The following is a 25,900-nucleotide window of genomic DNA, read 5'->3' as shown; positions in this document are numbered from 1 at the left end:
CGACAAATTCATTAGAACGAACGATGCAATATATGCTTGAGCAATATGGCTTCCAAGCTAGGTACCAACTTCCCCTTCTTTATGCCGAACCCAGCTATAAACTTCCCTAGTTCTGGAGACTGACGCTGCTGTGTGCCTACCCTTAGTAAAAACCAATACACTGCAAAGCTGAAATCCTGGGGTATAGAAAAATATCATCCCGGGAGCGATTGGGCGGCCATCCAGTCCAGGAAGCGCAAGCGAGACCAAGAGGGCAAAGACAGCGATGTTTACATCCGCGACCGCAAATACACACGACAACAGGTCGAAAAAGAAATTGCACGGCACGTTCCTTGGGGACGAGAAGAGTGCAGCTCTGCAGGTGTGCTGCCCGATTATATCACTGTCTGTACGCCCCCAGCAGAGCTAAGTTGCACACCGGGTGTATACCGCGACTTCCTGCTTCGTGACCTTCCTTGGTACCAATGCATCCTTGAGATACAGACACTTGGTAAGTGCTAGAAACTATCAACGTCAACCTAAATTAACGAGATGTCTAGTCTCAGGAGGACTTCAGTTGAGTCCAGCCCCGCCAACTTCTGGTACGTCTCTGGAGCTCGCCATGAGAGAGCTTGCTTCTCAGTCCGCCAGCGATCTACCAGAACTCCGTCTAAATAATAGGCTGAACTTTGAGGCCAACCATGATCTCACTGTATATCTTCCGCCTGAGAGCTTGGATATCGGGACATCTTCGCCTAAAACGCCAAAGACACTGTGGGACAGGCCTCCTTTCTCTTCCCTCAAGATCTTCCTACAACGCCTTATTTTCTTATCAACCAACTATCTGCTTGATGAATGGGAGTTTAACAAGACCTGCAACTGGATTGTTGAGAAAGGTGGCATCAATATCCTCATACTTCTCTGTCGGCTTAGGTCGCCGACAATGGAGATATTTGCCGAAAAGGTCTTCTGCAGTGCTGTCATGTCCGGAAATATAACCCTTGGTCGCAGAATTCTTCAGTGCCGGGCTGGGTTGTGGACTGGTGATGCTCAGCGCCAACGTTGTTCCAAGTACCTCCGCGAAGCCGTCTTCCATAAGCACGAGGCCATGGTTGAGCTACTATGCAAGGCGGGTGCTCACCCTGAGGTCAAGAACTGCTGGTGGTTGTCGTGGCGTGATAACTGGGATTCTCGGCTTCCGATTATACATACATTGCTCGACTTTGGCGCCAATCCGGAAGGGTTCATCACAGACAAAGAGGTTGGGTTCCCTTTAATAGATGCGGCGCTCAATGGTAGCCTAGGGGTTGTGAAATTGCTTTTGCAGAAAGGAGCTCGAGTCAATCTTTGTTGTCCTCGATATTATGGAACTGCTTTGCAAGCTGCAGCGTCCAAAGGTCGCTTGAAGGTGGTCGAATATCTCATCCAGCATGGAGCGGACGTCGACGTCCCTCGTGTTCTACCAAGCCAATGTGACAAGGAGATAATTTCTCATCTAACGCCCGTTCAAATTGCTGCGAAGACGAACGATGAGACTCTTCTTGAAATCTTGCTCCAACACGGAGCATCCGCCATCTCTTGTCCGGCCTCCGCATGTCCTTATTTCCGACCTTATTCTTCTTACCGAGCGGGGAACGAGTGGACCGGCTCACATAGATATAAGCCTCTGTATGATAGGGAGCGGTACCTTTACACTGCCCTGCAATACGGAGTTATAAACCAAAATTTGAAGGTCATCGCACTTTTGCTATCTGCAGGAGTGGCCCCAGACTTCCGAATTATACATGAGGCATATGACACACCATTACAGATGTCCACAAGGTTAGGAAATGTTGAAATGTTTCAACTGCTCTGGGGATCGGGTGCTGATATGAATGCCCCTCCTGCGGTTTACAACGGCCGCACCGCGATACAAGGGGCAGCAGAAGGCGGAAACTGGAAGATCCTGTCGATGCTTTTGGGCGCGGGCGGCCATGTAAATGCGCCCCCAGGAGCAATAGAAGGCCTGACTGCATTGCAGGCAGCCTGTTTGAACGGTCATTCGCTGATAGCTGGGGCACTGCTCGCCTATGGAGCGGACCTACACACGGGTCCATCGCCTGTGGCGGGATTAACACCTATCCAGGCAGCAGCAGCGCACGGTGACATAGGACTTGTAAGAGAACTGATCACTCTTGGGGCAGAAGTTAACGACCCTCCAACGAAGGGGGGCGCGACCGCTCTTCTGGCTGCTATAGAGCACAGATCTCTGCCACTTCTCCAGCTACTCGTGCGTCATGGCGCGCATGTTAATCCAATAGCAGAATACGGATATCTGTCTCCTCTTAGAGACGCGGCGTGTGAGAACTGGCTCGAAGGGGTGCGGTTTCTTCTGAGTCACGGTGCGCATGTGGATGGCGCTCCATCCGACCTGGCAATGTCTGATGATGGAGAAAAATGTTCACCGCAGATGAAAACCCCTCTCTACTGGGCTATTTCTTACAGGTCCAAAAAGATGGTCAAGTTATTACTGCAACGCGGTGCTGATGCCCTTTCCATTGGTGGCGTCAAGTCTCAAGGCGCTCTGATGCACGCATTGGTTACACTATCAAACCCTGAAGCTTTCTATGATGAAGAACCAATTCTTGAAGTTATTGATATGGTTCTAGCGAAAGTCCCAGCGTTGGAAAAGCATCCTGAATGGGAAAGCGTGCTAAAGGTAGTTCTCATAGACTTCGAAGGCGACCACCCGACTACCCGCCAGCGAATACTTGAGAAAGTGAACTCACTGTCGCCAATACTTCGCCATAAGATAGCTCAGAAGGCATGGGATGCACTGCCTAAATATTACGGAGATACAGATGATGAGGAAGAACCGGAAAAACGGGTGTTGGAAAGCATTGAGCTTCTCCTAAAATTGGGGGCATATATCGACGGTCGCGCTAACGATGGAAGCACGATCTTACAGCGCGCGGCTCGCGGTGGCTGGGATAAATCCTGCTCTTACCTTATCGACCATGGCGCGGCGGTTAACCCAGATGCAACCAAATTTTGGGGAAGTCCTCTTCAGGAGGCTATCAAGGATAATCATGTCAGCCTAGCCGATAATTTACTGGGACACGGAGCAGATATCAATGCCCTCCCGGCAAAACATCGCGGTGTTACTGCGCTCCAGGCGGCTTCCATCAATGGGATGTTTGAGCTGGCAGTACGGCTTCTTGAGCGTGGAGCAGATGTCTCTGCACCAGCTGCACCAAGATATGGCACAATTACTTTTGAATGCATATGGGGAGGGTACAGATCTGGAGCCGATACGTCGCCAGGCGGCGCGCTATGCGGAAAAGGAACATCATTTTGAGCTTGCCCGGTGGCTGCGCGGGGACTCGGCTGCTTGAATTGTTGTCTTGTCGTATATCTCGAACCTAATCATCCAGGTTCCGTGTTTCTGTAGCGCTTCTCAGTTTGGAATTGACATTTCTATTGGAAACTTGATCAGCTCATGCAGCCATCTGTGTGTGGGGTGCATAATGCCCATTTCTTATATATCTCTCATAAGGAGCAGATTAAGGAAACATTAGGTGCTGTTGAAGCTGGGATGGAGGCATATAGAGCTGACTTAGTACATCGTTCTCTGATTCATTCTAGGAGAACCCATCGAGATTTCACGTTCTATGAGCCAAATTTACCCTTAATCATCTGTCCTAATACTTTACCTTCGGAATTGATAAGGGTTTAGGCAGATCGAGACCCTGTGTTTGGCTAGATGGTGTTTTCTTTCTGGGGTTATCACTTTCCGGCGTCAGTCTTGGGGATTAGAATGTCACTACATAAGATCTCCTTGCTAGCCTTTCCCAACATGTCGATGGATCATATACGTATTTTCCACTGTCTAAAATCTAGCCGACGACTATCGATGGTAGCTCTGGGTTATCACCCAAGATGGCGGTATATCAAGATCTCCTAATCTACTTTTCTACTTAAATTAGATTTAGGTTCGGCCGGGTTAGCCTAACCTAGCCTAATCTGGGTTTGTGGATCCCAAACATTTAGATTCTAGGAACCTATTCAAAAGGCACCCGTCTCCTTTCCCTGAGCTGGGATGCTCATCTCCTCTACCTCATACTCTAGTGCTTTCTTCTTGTCCTTTTTGCACGAGACAATGGCCGCTATCAAGCCCAACAAGAAATCCTACACTGACCTTTCCACTGTGCTGATCCTCCTTTCGACCTTCGCCGGCGCGGTCACACTCCAGACCCAATTCGCTCTTCCAGAGAGCTGCAATGGCAGCCGCGTCCGTACTCTGATGGCCTTTGCCTCACAGTTCTTCCTCATGTGTCCGATCTCTGTCTTTTCGATATTCGTTGCTCTGCACAACCGCGATGACGGCGTCATCATCGAAACCGGAAAACACGAGTTTCTCCAGTTCCAGTTCGCGGTCACCGGATTCATGATCGTGGTTGGGTTCCTACTGCTCAACGTCGCCGTCCAGTATGCGGGTGGCTATTATGTGGGATCTGCGGGGCTAGCCTTGACTGCGACTTTCGTTCTTATGGCCGTCTCCTGCAGTATCGAAGATCATTTGCCTCCGCCCGCGGGGGCTAATGCCGCACAGAACCTGCAACAGGGGCAGAGACAGGATGAGCCTCAGTTGTCGCTCTCCCAGTTTCTGGGCCTGAGAAAGTCATCCCTTTTGATTCCCAAGGGGAGACTTGTGCTCCGGTGGGTCATTGTTGGACTGGTCGTGCTTGAGGTTGTGGGCGTCCTGCTCTTGCTTGGTCTGGGGATCGCGCAGACGCGCCTTGCGTCTTCAACTTGTCGAGTGTTGTAACACAGCCCGTTTTGCTACTGACACGCCATAGACACTATGTGTGCGTGTGCATATGCGATCTGCGGGGCAGATGGTAGTTTCTATGTGAGACGGGGCAGGAATCAAGTGGGAATCCGATTGATACAGCGATCTGTGGCCACACTAGATTTCTCTTTGGTACTAATTAAAATCCGGGTGGGAAGGGATCTTGATTCATGTTGACCTCTTCGATGTCTATTGTGGCCTCATGCGAAGCTCCCCTGCTATTCTGACTCATAAGAAGATGCCGCCCAGACGAGAAACGGTCATCATTTCCTCTGAGACATAGGGGTTCAGTAAGTGGAAAACCTGTTTGCACTAATCACACCTCCAGGTACTCCGTAAGCAACGACTGCCGCAAGGCTGTCCAAGTGCAACCAAATCTGGCAGGGATCAGAGTGAAACGAGGCTGAGGCTGTCGGGTCTGATCCATCCCAGCTGGTTCTTCCAATTGACGAGGTAACACAGAGCCACGTAAGAGCTACCTAACTCCCAGCCAACTAGACATGGCCTTGGCTTCCCGCGCTCGACTCTGTGGCCCTCGATCTTTGATCAAGATACCAATAAGAAGCCACATAAGAATCGCTGGATGCGATTCGCTTCAAGATACCCAGGTAGTAATGTGCACCTCGTGTGTCGTGCAATATTTATGTTGATTCCTGCCATGCTTGGCCGTAGTTGGATAGTTAGCCTTGCTTACTTCACGATCTCTATAGATCATCTTACCGGCATAAGGTCGTGGAGGGTTTGATGGCGTGTGTGACGTGCATCTTACCATGCTATGCTCTGGACCTTGATAAAGAGCAAATCTCAGGCATTTTCAATGGAAATTTCAGCCATGACAACGTCTCCAGAGGTTTACCTAGCTCTGTGTTGGGGCTGTGTCTATTTACGCGCCTCCCCATCCATCAAGCCTGCCAGGCTACTTTCTTTGCAAGTACCCAGTGGTAGGAGTCTTGACCCTGTCCGCCGTACCCTCGTCGATTTCCAAGTAGAACCCAATATCATATAGTGGCCTCTCAGCATCATCCAGGAACGACCTTGGTCATAAGCTATATTCTCGGTATACATTTGCGGTGTAGCTGCGATAGAGGTTACCATTGTGTCTATCTATGCTGCAGTTTATGCAAGACTAGTCTCAGCTGGTCATGCATTCCAGACTTGTTTAAACAAGGGCAACGCAGACATCTGTACAATTCCCAAATACGGAGGCTCTGCCGGTATTTCCTGTTTCCATTGACGACAGGCGACTGATGCTCATCGATTAGGGTTCAATTACCGGTTTCCCCATAGAGGGTCTATCACTTCCAACTGGCGTGCCGATGCACGGGTTCGCCTCAGGGATTTTCTTACGCCCAAATGTCTGATTCAGACCTTAGCACTCGCCTAGGTAGCTGGTCTACAGCTACGATACCACAGCGGAACAAGATCTCGAAACAGGTGTATAAACCTAGCCCTATGGGAGACGAGTCATTACTACAAGTATATGTCAACCGGGCGGATGTGACTGGACTGAATGGACAGACAGAACAGGCATGAAGCGGGAGTTGGGAGGTGCGGGTATGAGCCGAAGGGCTGGGACAGAAGTAGTGTAGTAGGGACAATTTGTGCCTGTAAATTGAACAACAGGACTCCCCCGGATATCCAAATGTAGCCCTCCAACTAATTAAATTCTTAGTCTCAACCTACGCTTACTAGCACTGCAAATTCGTATATGACAGAATGAGGCGTGTAGGATAATCGAGATAGCTCAAGAACAGCAGATGTATCTCGATAGGTAGATCGATCAAGGTTGTTGTCGAAGACTGGGCCATATGAATCTTAGTCTGTGACCGGAGAGAGATGTAAGCTTGGATGATGTAGACGCTGCAGTTGCGTACTATGGTTAATAGTACTAGTATGGATGTCATGATGACTGACCCTGCCCTCGAGGTTTGAATGGTTTGCATTTTACTTTACGGATGCAGTATATTTAGGGAAGATTAATAGCATATAATGGACATAATTAATCGTCTAGGGACTATGTCATCTGCTGTGAAGAAGATTCCAGTGCATACTACAGGCTCAGATGCACTTAAAGATGGCCTGGAGGTTAGGGACTCCACCTGATTCAGGGGCTGCATAGTTTGTCCCAAGTAACACGCAGTGACCACTGACCAGTGCCTTGTGCGACGTCTAGATGGGATATCCCTCAGTGAATACACTCTATGATTGTCACGTTGAATCCGTTGCACGGGGTTGATAGGGCGTGTATTTCCAAGATATACCTGAGGAATATTGAGCATTCATTTGCCCTCCTTCGCGTATAGGCGATTATCCCTTGCCAACACATAGTCTTTCAATTGACAGGAACCCTTGCAGATTATCATGGACATCTTTGGTGAAAGACAAAGAGAGAGAGTCTGGGAGAGTTAGGTAATATTACCGCTCCTTGAAAAATACCCCTGCAAAAGGCCGCGACCATCGCATCGCCCACCGCCAATTCGCAAAATTGCAAATCCCCCTTGCGAATTTCACCATCTTACCATCCATCAACAACATCTACTGAGGGATCTGGACATCACCAGACTGCCTCATCCAAACAATAACATCTACACACCCATCCACGCCAATGTATTCCTGGCATGGAGCCTCCAGCCACGCGTCCACGCCAGCTCTCCCTCCCCTAGGCGGTCCGCGACTGGATTCCGCCGCATCGACTGCCTCCCAACAGCCGCAACAGCCCTCATACCAGATGCCCCAGCTACGATGGCTGCCCTCAATGATATCCCGCACGCCCAACGGCCCTCACGGCTTGCCCTTGTCGCCGAACCTGCGCATGTCCGGCACTCCTGTTCCTGCATCCACCGCACCGCACTCCGCCCCATCCACCACCACCACAACATCCACACACCACCCGCAAACACATCCCGCCGTAGCCGTCGTCATAGACGCGCACAACTCCCTCCCCAGCTCCTCCGCTAGTGACCAATCCGACCACCCTGCCGCGCGCGACGCCCTCCCGGACACCGAGCACGCGTCCGCGTCCGCGTCCGCCCCCTCCAACAACACCACCAGCGACGCCGCCCCCACGAACCCGGAGGACGACGACGACCTCACAGCCAGCGGCCTCGCCGACCTCCCCGCCACCGCCGACGGCACCGCCGACAGCGACACCCCCCGCAAACACGGCAAACGCCTCACCACCAAAGAAGAAGTCTCCCTCTTCGAAATCTGCAACCGCCACGCAGCCGACTTCGGCCAGCGCAGCAACCTCTGCAAGTGGTGGATGACCGTGACCGAGGAGTTCACCCGCGACCAGGGCCACCCCTACTCGTGGCACTCGGTGCGCCGCCGCGTCGAGGCCATGACCAAGCAGCGCATCAAGTTCCTCGACGACCTGCGCGAAAAGGGCGGTGCTGACGCCGTCACCGCCGCTGACGACGCCGCGAACCCGCGCTGGCGCGCTGCTATCGACGCGTGGATCCCCACCTGGCAGCGCTGGGAGCAGGCCGAGGCGCAGCGGATCGAGAAGAGGGACTCGCGACGGCCACGGAAGCGCAGGGCGTCTGAGTGGGAGGGCGGGAGTCCCGCTGTTTCTGTGCCGGGCGCGCCGGCGGCGCCGGCGTCGGGGCCTGCTCCTGCGACGGCCGGGTGGGAGACGCCTAGTGTGACTGGGACGCCGCGGAGTGCGTCCGTGTCGGTGCCGGCGCAGGTGCAGGCGTCGCAGCAGAGTGCGATCCGGCTGCCGCCGGGGTTTGAGAATATGTTCTCGAATCAACCGAGTGCGACGCCTGCGCCACCGGTGTTTGCGTCGCCGCCACCGCCGGCGCCGGCTACACCCGGCGCAAAGGAGAATAATAGTGTGATGTCGGCGGTGCTGGAGACGCTGGGGAAGCTGAATCGGCATCTGGATGCGGCGGGGTCCGAGCCCCGTTCGTCGCCGATTGTCTCTTCCGTAGCGTCGAATCCGCAGAATGTGTGGTCTGGTGACACGCGCGCCGGGAATGGCGACGAGGCGGCGAGTAGCGTGTTGTCGGCGGCGGTCGTCGACAGGCTCAAACAGGAGATCCGGCAGGAGATGCGCAATGAGTGGCAGGCGGCCCTGGAGAAGGACCGCGCGGCGCTGGAGGAGAAGCTGGATTCGGTGCAGAGGACGCAGGAGATGATCCTAGAGATGCTGCGACAGGAGCCTGCATGATCTTGGTTACTTTCTTATACCCTTTTGTTCTTTCGGCTGTATGATACCCATAGCGAGTAGACTTTTATCTAATTCTAGCGAATATGAACGATCTCCGATAGTATTCCTAAGCTACAGGAGAAGAATGCAAACATAGAACCCGGCTAAATTACAAATAAAACGTGCATGGTATGCTGCATAGCAGTTTAGTTTTACCCTCATCCGTCCACAACACGCCTGAATTACCAATCAACGTCCTCGTCGAGCCTAGTAGTAGAAGGTCTCGTCGACGGTACGGCCTCTCATCCAGCGGGGCTCGCTGCCACGGACGTAGATGTCCTCAAAGAGGATGCGAGAGTTGTTGTCGGGGACGGCCATGTTCTCGGCGATGGCGACCTCCTCGTCGACGTGGGCGCGGGCGGCCTTGTCGAGCGCCTTGAGCTCGTCCTCGGACATGACGCTCCAGTCGAGGATCTTCTGCTTGAGACCGGCGATCGGGTCGTTGGTGCTGCGCATGCGCTGGATCTCCTCACGGCTACGGTAGGTGGTACCGGGGTCGGACATGGAGTGACCACCGTAGCGGTAGGTGACGTACTCGAAGACCAGAGGGCCGTTGCCGGCGACGGCGTAGTCCTTGCCGTACTTGACGGCGGCCTTGGTGGCCAGGACGTCCATACCGTTGACCTTGATACCGGGGATGTACTGACCACGCTTGTAGTACTCGGTCAAGGCAGAGGAACGAGCGGCGGAGGTACCCATACCGTACTTGTTGTCTGCGGACATGTCAATCAGTCATGCTCTAGGCACAAGGCGCATTGGTTGACGACTTACTCTCACAGCCGAACAGGACAGGAAGCTTCCAGAGCTTGGCCATGTTGAACGCCTCAAAGACCTGACCCTGGTTGGAGGCACCGTCACCGTAGAGGACGATGGAGGTGGTCTTCTCCTCGTTGTACTGCTGGGCGAACGCAAGGCCGGCACCGACGGGGACCTGGGCGCCGACAATACCGTTACCACCGTAGAAGTTGGGGGCGAACATGTGCATGGAACCGCCCTTGCCGTAGGCGATACCCTCACGACGGCCGAGCAGTTCACCGATGATGGAGCGGACGGTACCACCGCGCATCAGAGCGAAACCGTGGCACCGGTAGGCGGTGATGACCTTGTCGTCGCGGCTGATGGCATGCTCGATACCGGTGGCGACGGCTTCCTGACCGGTGGAAAGATGGCAGAAACCTCTGATCTTCTTCTCCTTGTAAAGACGATCGGCGGCCATCTCCATACGTCTGTACGATGCGGAACAAGGGGTTAGAACGGGAACAGACGGTGCGCATCGACCAAGGGACCGATTTTCCATACCTCATGGAAACCATGTCGTAGTACATCTGCTTGAGCTCCTTCTTGGTCACCTCCAGGGTGTACGGAGGAGGGTCGATCTCGTAGGTCTCGAAGCTCTCATCGGACAGCTGAACCGTGAAAGGCTTGTCTTCTTCCTGTGTAGGGAGGGAAATCGCGTCAGCACAATCGCATCGAAGGGTATTTTGACCGCGAACAATGGCGTTTTGGGGCTTCTCAACAAACCTGGGGGATATTTTCAGCATGCGACGAAGCGGCGTCGGTGGTGACGGAGCGACGGGTGATAGGAGCGAAAGCCTGACGCCTCAAAGGCGCGGCCTGACGGGCCCACGCAGAACGGAACAGCATGATGGTGAATAGGTGAGTCCCAATTGAAGTGGAGGAGGAGGGAGATGGGGGAGAAAGAACTGAAGCTGTTATCTTTCAACCGCCGGAGATGTTGGGAACAAACTTTCCCCTTCAGCGGATTTTCGGCAGCCCGGATTACCTAAGCCCACCCGCCCTTCCATTTCGGGGACATCCGGTGTAGACGGTGCAAACCGAACAAACACCGCCTTTCTGCTGTGATCAGAGCAGGAGAGGCTTCAATTCTTCGCACTGGACATGACCGGTGGATTGGCGTAGTCTACTCGGAATACGCTCTACGGAGAACATTCTTGGACGCCGTTCTTTGAACCCGCAGTGATCCGATATCGATCAGCGGCGGATGCCCCCGACCCATCCGGGGCCTAGTCCCACGAAGAGAACACCCAAATCACGGCTACGACCGATGGGGTTTGACGGATTGTTGGTTAAAGTAGTATCCGTCGCATGTCCAATAGTTCTATGATTCATTTGAGCTCCATTGATCTCCTTGAGGTGCCATAGTCCAGGATGAAGAGCGGGAGGTCAGGAGAGTCTGCGCAGACTTTCTCGGAGTAACACATCCCGATCTTCCCCGGGAGATTCCAGTCCGATGAGGAGACCTAAACGACGCACATTCGTACGTTCGTCAACAGCGTAGGACGATAGGCCAGTTTTGGATGTCGTCTGATATCTGGGACACAATGGCACGAGATGTCTGACATAGAGCGCTCCCGAGTGCACGTTGTGGGAGTCCCAGCGAACTTGAACAAGAGACAACTGATCTGGGTGATCCAATATATATCTCTCAGAGGACGGCTGCATTAATATTCATATACACATACCTTCTAAAGAGATATTGATATGTCTTTACCACTCTGGCTGATGCCACGATACTCAACTGATCAACAGATGCGATAAGAGCAACGTCGATAACATGCACTACTCCTCATACTCATCTGCCGTCTTATCTACTCCATGCCTGTGGAGTAGTAAGAAGAGTTTCCATTAGCCACGCGAGTCAGAGTCCAAACGAAGCGTTCCAGAAGCACTTTCGTCTTCCACGCCGTCTTCCGTGGGGACCACAGCCCACCAGCACAACCCTATGGGGCCACAGCGGAACTCCCTGTTGATTGTGAATCCATCACCGCGTCAGCTATCCTCATGGTGAGATCCAACAGCGCGGACAGCCCTCTAAAGTGGGTCACATTCACAGGCTAGCGAAGCGAGAGGAACACCAAGAACCCAATAAGACCTCACGTAGGGCCATCACCATCCTTATGTAGACGGGAAGATCAGAGATCTCTCACGATACACCGTGAATATCCGATTCCTTCTGCGATGATGGAAGCCTCAGCTGAACTATGCCAGCCCTGTTTCACAGGCAAACCCAAATGCTAATAAACCGGCCCCATTGCCTGAGATGGACGTCGTCTCGAAACAGAGTTCGCACCACGGCTTTCGAGGCTGCGCCGTCGAAAAGAAGTCGCAATGCATGCGAGAAACTAAACTCGCCGAATTGACATGAACAGGTCTACGGTTCCGCGGGCCGGATCAATAGTTCGCAGCAACAGCGACATAGTTCATGCATGTCGTGCTCGGCGTATGTATCCGATGAAACATCATCGGACATGTAGTGTACGTACATGCCTTAGTGGCTGGAGATCGGGGCTTATCGATGCACCGATGGGACTCGTAAACGTGGCCACATGTGGATAGCCAAAGAGCGTGTCTGGTTTGGTTCCATGGGATTGGCACGTCAGAATTTGGAGACTTCGCTCCCTCCCCAGTTTTAGGCTCGCTGCGATTTGAAATGTTTGGGCACAAGGTTCGCCGGCTCAGCCTTGCTGAGACATATACGGAGTTCATATGGGAGACTCGAGGAATTTTCCTATTCTGTTCTGGAGTTGCTCATTGCAGAATAGAAACGGGCTGATTCCCCATCAAAGGTCACCCAAGATCTCTAGAACGTCAAGTGATCTGGTCGACTGGGTCGTCCCGTCCATTGTCCGCGGTGTGCCTGACTAAGAACTTCCAGAAAACTTCGAATGGCTTGGTGACGAAGACAATTGGATGGTGCAGTGGCAAAGGTTCCATGGTTACATGCGGGGCCACCCAAGGCTATCCAGGGCAGCGAATTACTGCCCATTATTGAGACTCTCGAGTCAGTGGCGTATGGTGAGTGTACAGGTATTGTTGTAAGGTATTTCACGTACTGGCAGAATGGTCTTGCGACGCCAGTACAGCGTAGGGTGTAGGGCGCAGAGTGATATCTAGATCGTCGGATCTGTCAATCCTCCGACAGGGCGCAAAATCACCGCGCTGCATCTCAAAGTCTAACACAAATACTAAACAGCCCGACAGAGCAGCAATCGCAACCTAATCGCAATCTCCTGCGTGATCGGACTAGTGGTAGCTAGACACGAGCAGTTCAACGCAAGAGGCAAGTTATCGCCGAGGGCGTCGCCATCGTGTGTTGATATTGCATCCAAGCATGAACTATTAGCGATAAACTTCTCAGTCCTATCCAAGGAACCGAACGTTCATAAGTACTCGATTGATCGCGTCGCTCTCAGATCACCCGAAGGTGATATATCAGATCAGTCAAACCCCGAGCAGGTCGACTTATCTACGGAAGATCCCATGCACTGCGGACGTGCACTTGCCTTGCATCGCAGATGGCCAATGCGTCCGCTCAAGTCGACCACATCGAATCATGGCACAGCATTCTACCTCTTCAAGGCGTGCAGACGGTCGGCGGACATCACCGAAGGAAAGTACATTGCATAAAGCAAACATACTGAAACTGTGAAGGCGTCATTGCGTGCAGTTTGCTCTACGCAGTACATGTCACAAATACATACATCGTACTCCGTACACATGGGGCATTCGACGAGTCGCACACGAGCATCACCGCCCGAAACGCGAGTGGTTTGACCCGGTATCTCGCTCCAGGAGACACCGAGACTTGATGTCATAGTTCCAGATCTCAGGCAATCCATGGTGGAAGAGGTGGCATGGTCGTCGACTGTTAGACCAGGCTAGTGTTGTCTCCGCCTCCCCGAATAAGCTAAGGGTCTCACGACTGTTTCAGATGGACCTTATTGCCAGGACAGTCGCTCAATATGGCATCAGTCGGCGGGCATCACTCCCCATTTCCCCGACCAAAGCACTGATACGTCTGTCGCAATCTTAGTTGGGTCGTTGAATGCCTGTTTTGTGGAAGATTGACCGACGGTGGATCATTCAGCACAGGACCCCAGTCTTAGTCTGATTCGGAGGGGTGATCGAGGAACTAGACCTGGATAGCCGTTGACATGTAGCGAAACAGCCACCAGGAGGCCCCGGATCATGGGTCCGGACCCAGTTCGATGGCAGCGGGTTGAGGCATCCGAGGCGTCTGCAGCGCGGTCCACGGTCAGACAGGAGGTACGTGTGCGTGATCACGGGACGAACGATGTCTGAGAGTGAACTTAGTTGCACCCGGGGTGTGTTCGAACTGATGGTCAGTCCATGACACTAGGTTGAATTCATGTTTCTTCACAGATCGAGTCCAGGCTGGTGTTGGCTGTTAGTCACCCGGGGAGGAGAGTCACCTGGTTCGCTATCCATGGAACGGGACTTCTTATCGCTGTTTAGACTCACCACACGATCATCCCTTGCCACTGGACGTTCCATGGTTGGACAGAGGGTCTTGCTGGTGGCCGGGGAACTGCAGCGAGGATGGAATATAGAGTTGACCAAGGGGTTTCTGTACTTTCTGCAGGCGTTGACAGGTGCACAGTCAAAATGGTAGAGTCAATCCTTACGTCTTGTGGATGGTGAATAGTTGGAGCAAGCTGCCCGTATATGGGTTTGTAACGACGGAGTAGACCTTAGCTCTTACTCGGAGTAGGTATATCTATCCTGCACACCAATTATATGTACTTATTTCCCGTCTCCAAACTGTATTCTCGATAATCTGATGCACTTCGTAAGCTGTTCTTCGGTATCTACCCGAAGTCCATATCTTAGGAAATATAAACTTTAGGTCCAGCGGGAGATTCCACCCCACCACCATGGTAGAACAACTGATCAACCCAATGCCCAGCGATACCACCCAAAAGACATTCAAAACACCATACAAGTGTCATGGTCGGGGTTGCGATCCTGGAGTGTTTCATCCTAGGCCGGAAGACGATGGCTGATATGGCGGTCCGGGCTTGACTCAAGATAGTGCAGTCGCCCATCCTCGGCCTCAGACACAGTGGAGGAGGTAATGGGCTGTACGGTACTTTACACACGGTCTCACGCCGGATTCTCGTGACTAGGGCGACGCTAGCGGCGGAAGGACAGCGCCGTTCCAGTTGAGTGCAACCCTTCAGCGTCGTGGGGGGACGAGACTGTCGAACCGATAGTATGGGTCACTTTCTCCACGGTCCCAAAGACATCGTCGCTTCCGAATCTTTGGACTTGCAGTGGTTCCGTCGGACGGGCGGTTGGGTCTGGTCAGAGCGATAGATTGATGAGAATCGCGATACATCCATAACATATTATATTAATCGTTCTCGCGGATGGAGACGACGAGGACCGACTTCCCGCCCGGCGGATCATAGTGCTTTTGACTAGACCGGAGGGAGCAAGTCATTCGATGGGAAATCTTCCCTTGGTCGGTGGAGATTCCGACGTTTCCATCCGTTGATATTGCAGCGCTGCCACTGGCCCGCTTACGTACGCACCTCTCCTCCACGTCCCACGGATAGTCGACGATCCTTACTTCCAGCTACCCGACGAGAAATTGCGATGGCATCTCCGTCATTAGTTATTCCTAGTGCCTTTTATGCCTGGATTGCGGGAGAAACCAGATCCATCGTCGTCATAATCACTGACAGAAAACGCTCGGGGATCGACGGTCGGCTACCGGTCAAAAGGTCAATCCTTGCTGGATTGTGCAAGAGCTGAGGGCCTATCGGGACGACCAGTGGTGCCCGAGTGGGAATTCTCAGATGCATACGATTCAGTAGACGGGATGAAAGGCTATCACGGAGCCAGATGGGGGTTGTGCTGAGGAGTGAGTTTGCGAGGGTGAGATTATTCACTTTACACTCCGAACTCCGTGCTGATTCGGTATCACCAACCGTCAATAGTCTGGTCACAGCAATGACGGCATGTGCGGCTGTGGCGTGGCTGAGGAATCCAAATCTCCGAACCGCCGTCTGGGGAGAGATGTTGGTGATAGATGGAATGGACACATCAGGGGACATCAGAAGTGCCCGACTGGCCGGAAGGGCGGCGCTGCAGTTCTCCGCTGATGCTGGGGGACGGCCTACCTAGTACCCTACCCGACATGGCGACGTACGTTACCTTAACCTTGGGGCAGCGGATTATGAAAGCTGTTTGGCGGGCGGCATCTGTAAGGGGAGCCGAGAGACTAGATCTGTCCCAACTCAAAACCCGTGCAGATTCGGCATACGGAGTACATCCAAGGATTGTCTGTACGGGGTTTCCTCAGTATATTCCGAAGAATATCAGAATAATATTCCTTTTATGTATGGTATGATCAAGAGCCGTCCTGATATCCAGCACATACAATATGTTCAACATTCATTCAGGGGAGTCTCTCAGTCCCTGAATGAGCCCCACATCCGGAGCCATTAGGGCCATTCATCCATGGGCCGGACTGACGGACTCCACTGCCAATCTTTAGTCTGCCTATAGTGGCCATCAGTCCCGTACCACGGATGTACGCCCCAGGTATCGCCCAGGTACCTCTACCCAGTGAGCGCCATAGAAAGGGTACTGTAAGAATACCTTACAGACTATCAACGGCTCTGCTGCACCAGGCCATACGCCGTCGTAAATTATTCATATCTCCAACGAACTTTCTCTCCTTTCCTCTGGTTTCTGTCTCTCTCGTTCTCCCTCTCGCTCTTCTCCTCTCTCACTCTTTCTCCATTCCCCCCTGGTCCTTCAATTCCTTCATTTTTGGACTTTCCAGCCCTGCATAACCTCTTATTCCCGCCCCTTTCCTCCCCACCACTGGTCGACTATCGTCAACTCCTCCCCCACTTGGCTCCCCTAAAAGGAAGCCCTTCCCCTCCTCTCGCCCGTCGTCGTGTTGATCTCTCTTCTTCCTGGCCTCTTCAGAAACGCCTCAATTCGTGGCCCATGTGGAAACATCGGCCAGCTTCCAGATCGGATTCCAAGTCTGGGAGTAGCGATTCAGGATTCCATCGGTCCGCCAGTGGCTTCTTTGGACGCTCTAAGAAAAAGTCTCCGCTTGGTAAGTATAGTGTCTCGTACTAGTGTTGGTGTGTTTTTTTGTCCTTGCGCCTGGATTTTTACCTGGATTTTTATACTTTTTCTTTTTTTTCGTTATATTTTATTTTTATTTTTCTCCCGTGAAATTATTATTATTATTCTATTATTTATCCCTCTGACAGAGGCGGTGGTCCGGCTCTGAGATTATTATTATTATCGTCATCATAATAATAATCGTACTATTGTTCTGGACTCTCCTCACCACCTCCTGATCACAAGCTTCTTCCTGTTCGGTCCTTTCTTACTTCTTCTTCCTCTTCTTCTTCTTCTCTCTCGTCGTTCGTGCGCTGTCTCTCTTCCTCACCCCTCGTCTCTCCTTTCTATCATCCTCCACACTCCACCTCTTCCCTCCTGTCCATCCTCTGGTGTCGTGTTCTGCAGACGTCCTCCGTCTATTTCCCCGTCTATCCCCGATCAAGGTAGTATACTCCGGATACGCCACGGGGCGGCCAAAGAACACGAATCACCTCGCTCTCTCTGCCTGCACTCCCGCCACACCACCGCGCTCCTTCGTTCTTCTTATTGGTGTCGCCTGCGATCCCGGCTCTTTTCTCTCTCTTGTCCCCCTCCATCACTGACGGACAAATTCGTCGTCACCTGCAGATTTCGGTCGATCAGACTCCCCCGCTCGTTCGCCGCTTCGGTCTTTCCGGTCATTGAATCGTCCAGAAAGCAGTGTCTCTGGTTACACGGACACATCGCGGTCTCGCGCCCCGTCCACCGTAACCAGCAATTCTATATATCCTGATCCATCCACGGCAGGTTGGCAGCAGAACAACCCATCTCGTGCCTCCTTCAATTCCCGGTCCGGTAGGCCAATGGCAGGCTTGATGGACGTCGACCGCACTCGTAGTCGAAGGGAGAGGACGTTCGTCGGCAGCGAATGCGCTGTCTGTGAAGAACCGCTCGAACACACCCTGCGCGGGGAGCGTGTCCTCCAATTCTCTTGCACTCACGTCTCCCATGAAGCCTGTTTCTACGAGTTCATCCGTGAATTCGAGGGCCAATATTGCCCTACCTGTGATGCGCCGCTCGGACTGGATACCAGTCGGGGAGGCAATGTGCTCGACTTGGGTAAGTTCTCGTCCGGCGCGCAGCCGACGGACCAGCGGACTGATCGGCGCACAGAAAAATTGAGCAATATTGTGCGCTCAGTCGCCAGTGATGCGGCCACCCAGCGGAGTGGGCTCACCACTCCGACTCCGTGGGAGCCTGCTCCGAACCGTGGACGCCCTCCAAGTGATGCTGGAAGTCGACCGTACAACAACCGCGACAGTAGGGATCTCTACAGCCGACGAGACAGCAGAGACACGACCAGTCAACGCGAACGCATCGAGCGTCTGACCGTAGGATCCCGCCAGCAACACTCCCGAAATGGCAGTGCCGCCGGTTCCTCTGGTGATTACCACGATCCCAATAACCCGGCGAACGGACGGCGACATGACTACGACCTCCAGGCCATGGAGTCTGACCTGAGCCCTCGCGGCTCCATGAAGAACCCGATCCCCGCACCTACCGTCACCATCCGCAGCGAATTCCCCACCATGAACCGGTCCCGTCAGCAGCAAGCATTGACGTGCCTGGTCACGGTAGAAGTTCCAGAAGGCTGGCGCCCCGATACAGATGACTTGCACAATAGTACTGCCGGCGCATCCCAGCCGCACGATGAACCGTACACACCAAAGGTTTATAACAGTGCGCATGAATCTCGAACCGCCTCATCAATTCCGTACGAACCCCAGGAAGTGTTGGACGAGGTTGCGGAGGAATTGCGAAACCGAGTTGACAATTGGCATGGCCTGGAATTCCAAAGGTATGCGGCGCAGACCCACATCCGCCTTCGTCCCTAACTTTATGCAGGTTCGGAAAGCTTCGTCTGCATGGCCACATGCGCGTCGGCAAGGACCGTGAATCATGGCAGGAACTGGAATGTTATCTCTTCGGGGAGATGTTAATCTGCGTCAAGGAGAAGCGGATCAATGACCGGCACCAGTATGATGATCAATTGCCCAAACCTCGGACGCGGTGCACGCTCAAGGGTTCGATTCTGATCAAGAAACACCTCCGGAGTATCGACGCTGCCACAGGTATTGAACACGTTCCAGACTACGGAGAATATAATGCTGACTTGAATAGACGAACCTATCCTCACATTGAATTTGTCCGTCAGCGAACTCCCTTGTTTCTTCCTTCGCTTCCAGAGCCGTAACCAGCTGGAGATTTGGCGCCGCGCCCTCCTCGATCTCCACCAGCTCGACACCCCGTCTCGCAACCCGGACTTCGATCTGGACAACTCGGGAGAGGAGGAGGATTACCGCGCAAGTAAGATCAGACGACAGGCATCCCTGAACTCGTCCTATGGCGCAGCACGTTCCAACAACACCGCCATCACCGACTACACCAATGCGGGCGGAGACACCTTATCCACTACCTCCCTTCATATTCCTCTTGACATCGTGGTGGTCATTCCGGTATCCTCTTCCATGCAGGGCCTGAAAATTACACTCCTGCGCGACGCCCTCAAGTTCCTTGTGAACAACCTCGGACCCCGTGACCGAATGGGGCTTGTTACTTTTGGCTCCAGTGGTGGTGGTGTTCCTCTTGTGGGTATGACCACCAAGTCGTGGGGAGGATGGCCGAAGATTCTCAACTCCATCCGGCCTGTGGGCCACAAGAGCCTCCGTGCCGATGTGGTGGAAGGCGCCAACGTGGCCATGGATCTGCTGATGCAGAGAAAATCATCGAACCCCCTCTCTACCATACTCTTGATCAGCGATTCTTCCACCTCTGACCCGGATAGCGTGGACTTTGTCGTCTCTCGTGCCGAAGCCGCCAAAGTCAGCATCCACTCTTTCGGTCTCGGACTGACCCATAAGCCGGATACGATGATTGAGCTTTCCACCCGGACGAAGGGTTCCTATCTCTATGTGAAGGACTGGATGATGCTTCGTGAGTGCGTCGCTGGCTGTTTAGGATCGCTGCAGACAACCTCCCACCAGAACGTCAAATTGAAGCTCCGCCTTCCGGAGGGCTCGCCGGCCAAATTTGTTAAAATCAGCGGAGCCCTTCACACGACGAAGCGCGCCACTGGACGCGATGCGGAGGCAGCTCTGGGCAACCTGCGTTTTGGAGACAAGCGCGATATCTTGGTCCAGCTTGTTATCCAGCCCGACAACTCCGCGCAGGAGAGCGTGCCACAGGATCCCTGGGAGAGCCTGGTGTCCGGTTTGGAGGCCCTTGGTGGTGGATCTGATGGCGATGAGCAGCGGGTGGTCAGCGTCGAGGAAGTCCCTCTTATCCAGGCTGATCTGACGTACGGTGACCTTCTCCGTGACGGCCATCTGACCCACTCGCCTCGTCCTTCGCTTCTGGCGATTACCATGCTCCCGCAGAACTCGAAGTCGAAGCATTCTGGTCCGCCAGGCACACCGCCTATCCCGCCTCACCCTTCGATTGTCCAGCGTCGTATGGAGCTGCTCACGTCCGACATGCTGACCAGGGCTCTGACGCTGGTGACGCGGGGACAGCCTGACCGCGCGCAGCATCTCCTGATGGAGACCCGCAGTATCCTCAAGGGGCTGGGTAAGGGTAGCCTTCCTCCTCTCCCTCCCGGTGCTCCCAAGCCTGCGGCTACTAGCGACGCGGGTAGTCGAGGCGGGACGCCGATCTCGACGTCCCCGAAATCGTCCACATTCACGGAAAGCCACTCGTCCGCGGCTTCTGACACGGCGACAATCACCCCTGTCGCTGCGGTCGATGGCCAAACCATCAACGCATTGGATGCTGACTTGGAATCGGCCCTGGAGTGGATCAACCATCCTGCCGTCTTCAGCCGCGACTCGCGGAAAGCGGTACTCCAGGCCATCGGTGTAATTTCATCTCAACGAGCCTACACCTTCCGGTCACCTGCCGAGGCCCACTGGGCGCAGCGGATTGCGGGCGTCCGCCGCCTGACTGACCGGTCAAAGGAATGGCGGGAAACTGGTGATGACGCATTAACTGAAGAATAGACGCACGACACGACCTTTTTTTTTTTTTTTACTTTTCTCTTTGACTTGTTCCTTCAATTCTCTCGTGGCTGGGTCTTTTGTTTATGATACCACTTTGTTTTGACCATGACTGTGTAGCATGATACCACGGGTTTGGCTTGGTTCTGTTCCTGGATATACGATGTATATATCGGATTCCTTTTGTTGTATTTCGTGGTTGGACTGAATAATGGATTGGGTGGTATCTGAGTGGACAGTCATGCTGATTGATGTTATACAATCGCTCTGAGTCTGATGGCGTTATGCTTGAGTATCTTATGATCATCTTTGAAACTACAGCGAATGTATCCTTTCCTATGAACGACGCATGAAACAAGTATATCTGGGGTCGACGTAGACAAGTCAATTCCCCCTTATGTTGTATAAGTCGACACTCTGAACTAAGAGCTTCCCTCGCTCTAGTTCTGGACCCAAGACTGTACCGCTGCACTACTAGTTCGCTGACGCCCGGCTCAAGAATGGGGGCGTCTACTGAACGAGATGTACATGTCAATGTATGAATTCTCTATATTATAACATCCATGTACCTATATACAAGACAGACGGTCTAGACAAGATCCACCAACTCCTCCGAAACGAGATGCGCCTCACCCAGCGCGCCCTTAACCACCAGCACGAGTTCATCAATCGCACCCAAAAACTTCAGGTACGCACTCAGCGCGACACAAAACCGCCGATAACTCTCGTCACGCATCAACTCCGGCGACAGCGCCAGATCCACCGGGTGATCATGCCAGTACTCCATTGCGCGGCGGAGCAGCGGCGCAGGCAAGATCTCCGGCGGCGGGTCACCCGTCTTGAGGGCCTGTTCGCACACGGCCAGGACGGCCATGACGTCGCCGATGGCGCGGTGGTCGAGCAGCCCGGTTTGCCGGGCGAGGCGGTCCTGGAGGGGGGGCGGGAGCGCGGCGGAAAGCAGTAGGAGGCGGCCGAGGTTGCGGTTGATGCTGTGGGTGAGGGTCTTGACACGCGCGAGGGCGGCGCTGTCGAAGCGCGAGCTGGAGAATTCGAAGCGGAGGAGGGCGATTGGGCCGTCGAGTGTGACGAGGGATTCGGCGAGGTGCAGGGTGAGCGGTTCAGCGAGGAGGTGTGCGTCGCGCCGGGAGGGCCGGCCCCAGCAAGAGAGGAGGAGGGCGTAGTGGTCCGAGAGTGTGCGGAGCATGTGCGAGAGGGTTTTGCTGATGTGGCGGGCGGCAGAGGGAGGCCGTGGGAAAATTTGCAGGATTGTAGCGGCGGCGACGCCGATGAGGACGAGAAGAAGACGGCGCCAGAAGACGGTGTAGCCGACGCCGGGGTTGCCATATTGCGGGATGTGTCTGTGGGCTGCTTAGTTGGTTGGGGAGGGAAGGGGAAGTAGGCTGGGCACTCACGTATCGTCGTAGCTGTAGGCGATGACGAGAAGGAACGTCGCGCCCCCCATGATGCCACCCTGGAGGAGGTTCGGCGGGAGGTAGAGCCGCACCCAGAGGAAGATGATGAGCATCACGGCCATGATGGCCGCGAGGCCGTATGGGTTACCTGGGCCGTTGGCGGAGCCGATGTACCAGGCGAGGAGGCCGAGGACGCCGCCGGCGATGGTGCCGACGAGGCGCGAGATGACGGCGAATGTGAAGTCGGCCATGTACACGACCAACCCTGTCTGTCCCATAATCAGGGCCCAGAGGCCCTTCTCGCGGTAGTAGAAGCCGGCGGTGTGCGGGATCACCCCCGGAATGCCCAGGGCGATGGTGACGACGACCATGCGCAGGGCGTAGAGGCCTTCGTTCGAGGTGAACCAGTGGTACGTGCCGAGGATGAGGCGGCCGATGGTGCTGCGCTGCGTGGGACGGTACGCCCGCCGCATGCGCAGTTTCTCCTGCGCGGCTTTGGTCAGGTCGTCAACCTGGTCGTCTGGGTCGCTGTCGGTGGCGGGCGCCGTGTCCGGCGCAGGCGTCTTCTTCTTCGAGAACCATTGCGCCGCGTACTTTAGACTAGTGGGCCACCACAGCCGCACACGTGTGGAGGTGGTGTACATGGTGAGGATGCGGTCGAGAAGCGTTTCGATCTGGTCGACCGTGTTGGCCATGTGCTCCTCGAAAACCATACCAACCACCAGCCCTCTAAGTCTGTCGACTTTGGTACTGTCCGTTTGGCCCTCTTCGAGCCGTATATATTCGTCAACCAGGGTGTTGGTCATGTCGCGGACAAAGGATACGCGGGTCTTGCGGAGGTTTTCGAGCGCAGACTGACCGCGCTGGCCTAGCTGTTCTCGCTCGACACGACGTGCAGATCAGCGCGCAGTCATCAGTGATGCATCGCGACGATATCATGCTCGACATCGTCGATGGCTTTGTAGTGTCGTGATCATCTCTCGATGGACTCTGCGAGAGCTGTCGTCGGGACTGCGCAGTCCGTCGAGAAACTCGGCCCAGTTGCGACAGCTGATGTGCGCCAACTCTGTGTTCGCGCTTTTCGTCCTTGTCCTCGTCGCTTGCTTCATCCGCGTATTCGCGGAGGACGTCTTCGGTGCGCACCTCGCCGTATATGCGACTGATGTGAAAGTCCCAACAAAGTCGCGATGGCCATCACGGTCTTCCGCATGGGTTCTTTGAGCTGCATCACCTCTTCTGCACCCCAGCAACCCACGGAGAAGTCGAGCGGGAGGAAGGCAAGCGCTGGCTCCATCTTCTTGTACTCCCCGAAGATTTGGATGCGGATCTTTTGCAGACGGTGCATGTCCGGCTGCTGCGCCTTTTGTCCCAGGGTTGTTGCGGTGAAGGTCAGCGGAGCTTTCAGTTGCGCGACAATGTCCTCCAAGCTGTCGAGGACGACGTGCGAGGTGGATCGGGGGAAGAACAGGATGGAACACGCGACGCCGAGACCGACACCAATTGCCGCCGGTTTCACCAAGGAGAGCGGCAGCATCCCTTTGAAAGAGGGTAGGAGGGGAGTGAAGTTAAGGAAGAGATCGGTGATGATGATTCCGTAGATGGAGGTGAAGGCCAATTTTGGATTGTTGGCTCGTAATCGCGCCTGTCGATGGTTACTAGGGGACGTGTGGCTGGGACGAGGGCCATACCATCAGGTAGATGAAGAGACAGAGGAGACAGTAGGTCACGGACGTCACTCGCGCGTCGAGCATGTATCCGTCATAGACCATTTTCTGCGCGATACTGGCGACAGGGACTCCCGTCGAATTGGCCTGCGCTGCAGCGGTCTGCTGCAGCGACGCCAGGCGGGCCTGCGTGTCAGCTGCAGGCCTCGCAGCCTGCGCAGCTTTCATCACAATGACACCCCATGCCCATGCAAGAAAAATGCCGATGAAGAGGGACAGAGCGCCGAGAACATAGATGAAGACAATCCCCGATGGGGGCAGCATCACCAGGACGAGGCTGTCAAGTCAACAGACATTCATGAGATGTGATAGGCTACTACTTACGCGGCAAAGAAGGTTGCAGTGCCAATGTTCTGCAGCGTCGGGGAGATGAACATTAACAGCGAAGCCACCCATAACGCCACCCAGCAGCGAAAGAAGACCTTGAGATCGCGCGCATTGAAATGGTCGAGGAATGCGGGCAGGCGATGTTTTTTCTCGGCCTCGCCATTTTGCGGAGACTGTCCCTGGGACAGGGCCCTTTCGGACATGGTTCAGGCAGAATTGCTGGAGGGGAGATGGGTGGTCCTCACGGTCATGGAGAAGAATGGAGGCACGAGGAAGTTGGAAGCAAAAAGCCAAAGCCAAAGCGGAAGCGGAAGGAAGGGGAGGAAGGGGAGGAAGGTGAAGCGGGGATCCGATGGGATCGGCATCAAGCTTTACCGTGGGGTCTCGGCCTCCTCCCCTGGCGAGATTGTCCATTATTATCGCCCTATGACGTTGCCTTGGGTTATGCGTCTTGGCAAGTATGCATAATTATGCTCTACTTGACACTTACTTGCTGATTATTGTTGTTCTACGGCATTATTGTGCAGATATTCTCTGTATCCTCCTCATATTGTGCGAGATCTCTGCCTAGGAAATAGTTCCATGGAATTCAATAATCCATCGCTAGACTGCGGGTTATACTGCCGCACACCCAATCAAACCACTACCAGAGCCATGTTCCCACAAACTCTGTCTCACTTCAGAATTAGGGTGATTCTAAGATTCTTCTAGGCTAGAGTTAGCGAAACTTCCACTTCGGAGTTGACCCTTTGGCATGTGATGAGGATAATGAAGCCGAACGCAACGGTCTTGGCATTTAAAAGCACAAGGTCATGGTGATAGGCAAGACTACACGCATGCATTGAACAGACATCTCCAAGATTCGATGTCGATAGTTTGTTGCAAATTACTGGGTCATGTTCAGATACAGTACGACTGGGTGAATTTATATACATCTCCCGGCAATTGGTAACGGTCTTATAAGGTGCTAGAGCTCCGTAACCGAAGAAGCCAACATTGGAGCAATATCTCCAAACTTACCTTGTCTTCAACTCCAGGAGCAAAGACTGCTCAAATAAATATCGAGACCAACAGGAAGTGAGTTCAGTATATGCTCACCGGTGTCCCATGTGCCACTGCGGGCTTTGTTCCCATTCCTAGACTCAAGATGGAAGAAAAGGCTGGCAACAGAGAGCCAAACAGAGGCATAGTAGCAGCCTTACTAGTCACCCCTTTAGATATGTCAGGCATAGGAATACCCATGAGGGGCCGATGTTGGGGTTCATCCTGAGATGATAGCTGGGACACATGGCCAGGAGTACCCATAGAAAGCCGAAACGAACTATGTATAGAACACCCGCGCGAAGATATCAACGCAGCCAACCGTGTGCTATTGTAACCGTCGAAAGTGATGAGAGCATGCAGAATGAGGATCTTTATTTAGAAAGGAGAGAGAGCTGAACTATGAAGAGGTGACGAAAGGAGGTTAT

The 25,900-nt window shown here is 53.8% G+C and overlaps 6 protein-coding genes across 6 annotated transcripts; 4 read left to right on the top strand and 2 right to left on the bottom strand.

Annotated features, from left to right (window-relative positions):
* Positions 1 to 45: 45 nt before the first annotated feature.
* ATEG_03740 (ankyrin repeat domain-containing protein) lies at positions 46 to 3,316 on the top strand (the record flags this gene model as incomplete). The annotated part of the gene is made up of 3 exons (XM_001212918.1): positions 46 to 61; positions 188 to 490; positions 540 to 3,316. 3 exons carry the CDS (start codon positions 46 to 48, stop codon positions 3,314 to 3,316), a joined length of 3,096 nt encoding a protein of 1,031 aa, XP_001212918.1.
* An 801-nt stretch (positions 3,317 to 4,117) lies between these two features.
* Positions 4,118 to 4,874, top strand: ATEG_03739 (uncharacterized protein; the record flags this gene model as incomplete). The annotated part of the gene is made up of 2 exons (XM_001212917.1): positions 4,118 to 4,711; positions 4,818 to 4,874. The coding sequence occupies 2 exons, from the start codon at positions 4,118 to 4,120 to the stop codon at positions 4,872 to 4,874; spliced, it is 651 nt and encodes a 216-aa protein (XP_001212917.1).
* Positions 4,875 to 7,415: 2,541 nt separating this feature from the next.
* Positions 7,416 to 8,984, top strand: ATEG_03738 (uncharacterized protein; the record flags this gene model as incomplete). Its single annotated transcript, XM_001212916.1, has 1 exon — positions 7,416 to 8,984. One exon carries the CDS (start codon positions 7,416 to 7,418, stop codon positions 8,982 to 8,984), a length of 1,569 nt encoding a protein of 522 aa, XP_001212916.1.
* Positions 8,985 to 9,230: 246 nt separating this feature from the next.
* Positions 9,231 to 10,667, bottom strand: ATEG_03737 (pyruvate dehydrogenase (acetyl-transferring) subunit E1 alpha; the record flags this gene model as incomplete). Its single annotated transcript, XM_001212915.1, has 4 exons — positions 9,231 to 9,736; positions 9,795 to 10,249; positions 10,323 to 10,456; positions 10,545 to 10,667. The coding sequence occupies 4 exons, from the start codon at positions 10,665 to 10,667 to the stop codon at positions 9,231 to 9,233; spliced, it is 1,218 nt and encodes a 405-aa protein (XP_001212915.1).
* A 7,112-nt stretch (positions 10,668 to 17,779) lies between these two features.
* ATEG_03736 (uncharacterized protein) lies at positions 17,780 to 20,971 on the top strand (the record flags this gene model as incomplete). The annotated part of the gene is made up of 4 exons (XM_001212914.1): positions 17,780 to 18,035; positions 18,090 to 18,774; positions 18,822 to 19,048; positions 19,098 to 20,971. The coding sequence occupies 4 exons, from the start codon at positions 17,780 to 17,782 to the stop codon at positions 20,969 to 20,971; spliced, it is 3,042 nt and encodes a 1,013-aa protein (XP_001212914.1).
* A 586-nt stretch (positions 20,972 to 21,557) lies between these two features.
* On the bottom strand, positions 21,558 to 24,634 carry ATEG_03735 (uncharacterized protein; the record flags this gene model as incomplete). Its single annotated transcript, XM_001212913.1, has 5 exons — positions 21,558 to 22,326; positions 22,381 to 23,248; positions 23,524 to 24,022; positions 24,069 to 24,381; positions 24,429 to 24,634. The coding sequence occupies 5 exons, from the start codon at positions 24,632 to 24,634 to the stop codon at positions 21,558 to 21,560; spliced, it is 2,655 nt and encodes an 884-aa protein (XP_001212913.1).
* Positions 24,635 to 25,900: the final 1,266 nt, after the last annotated feature.

The sequence above is a fragment of the Aspergillus terreus genome, genomic scaffold, assembly GCF_000149615.1.
Source record: "Aspergillus terreus NIH2624 scaffold_5 genomic scaffold, whole genome shotgun sequence".
NCBI lineage: Eukaryota > Fungi > Ascomycota > Eurotiomycetes > Eurotiales > Aspergillaceae > Aspergillus > Aspergillus terreus.
Note: the sequence above shows the minus strand (reverse complement) of the source record. Positions and strands in the feature narration are given on the sequence as shown.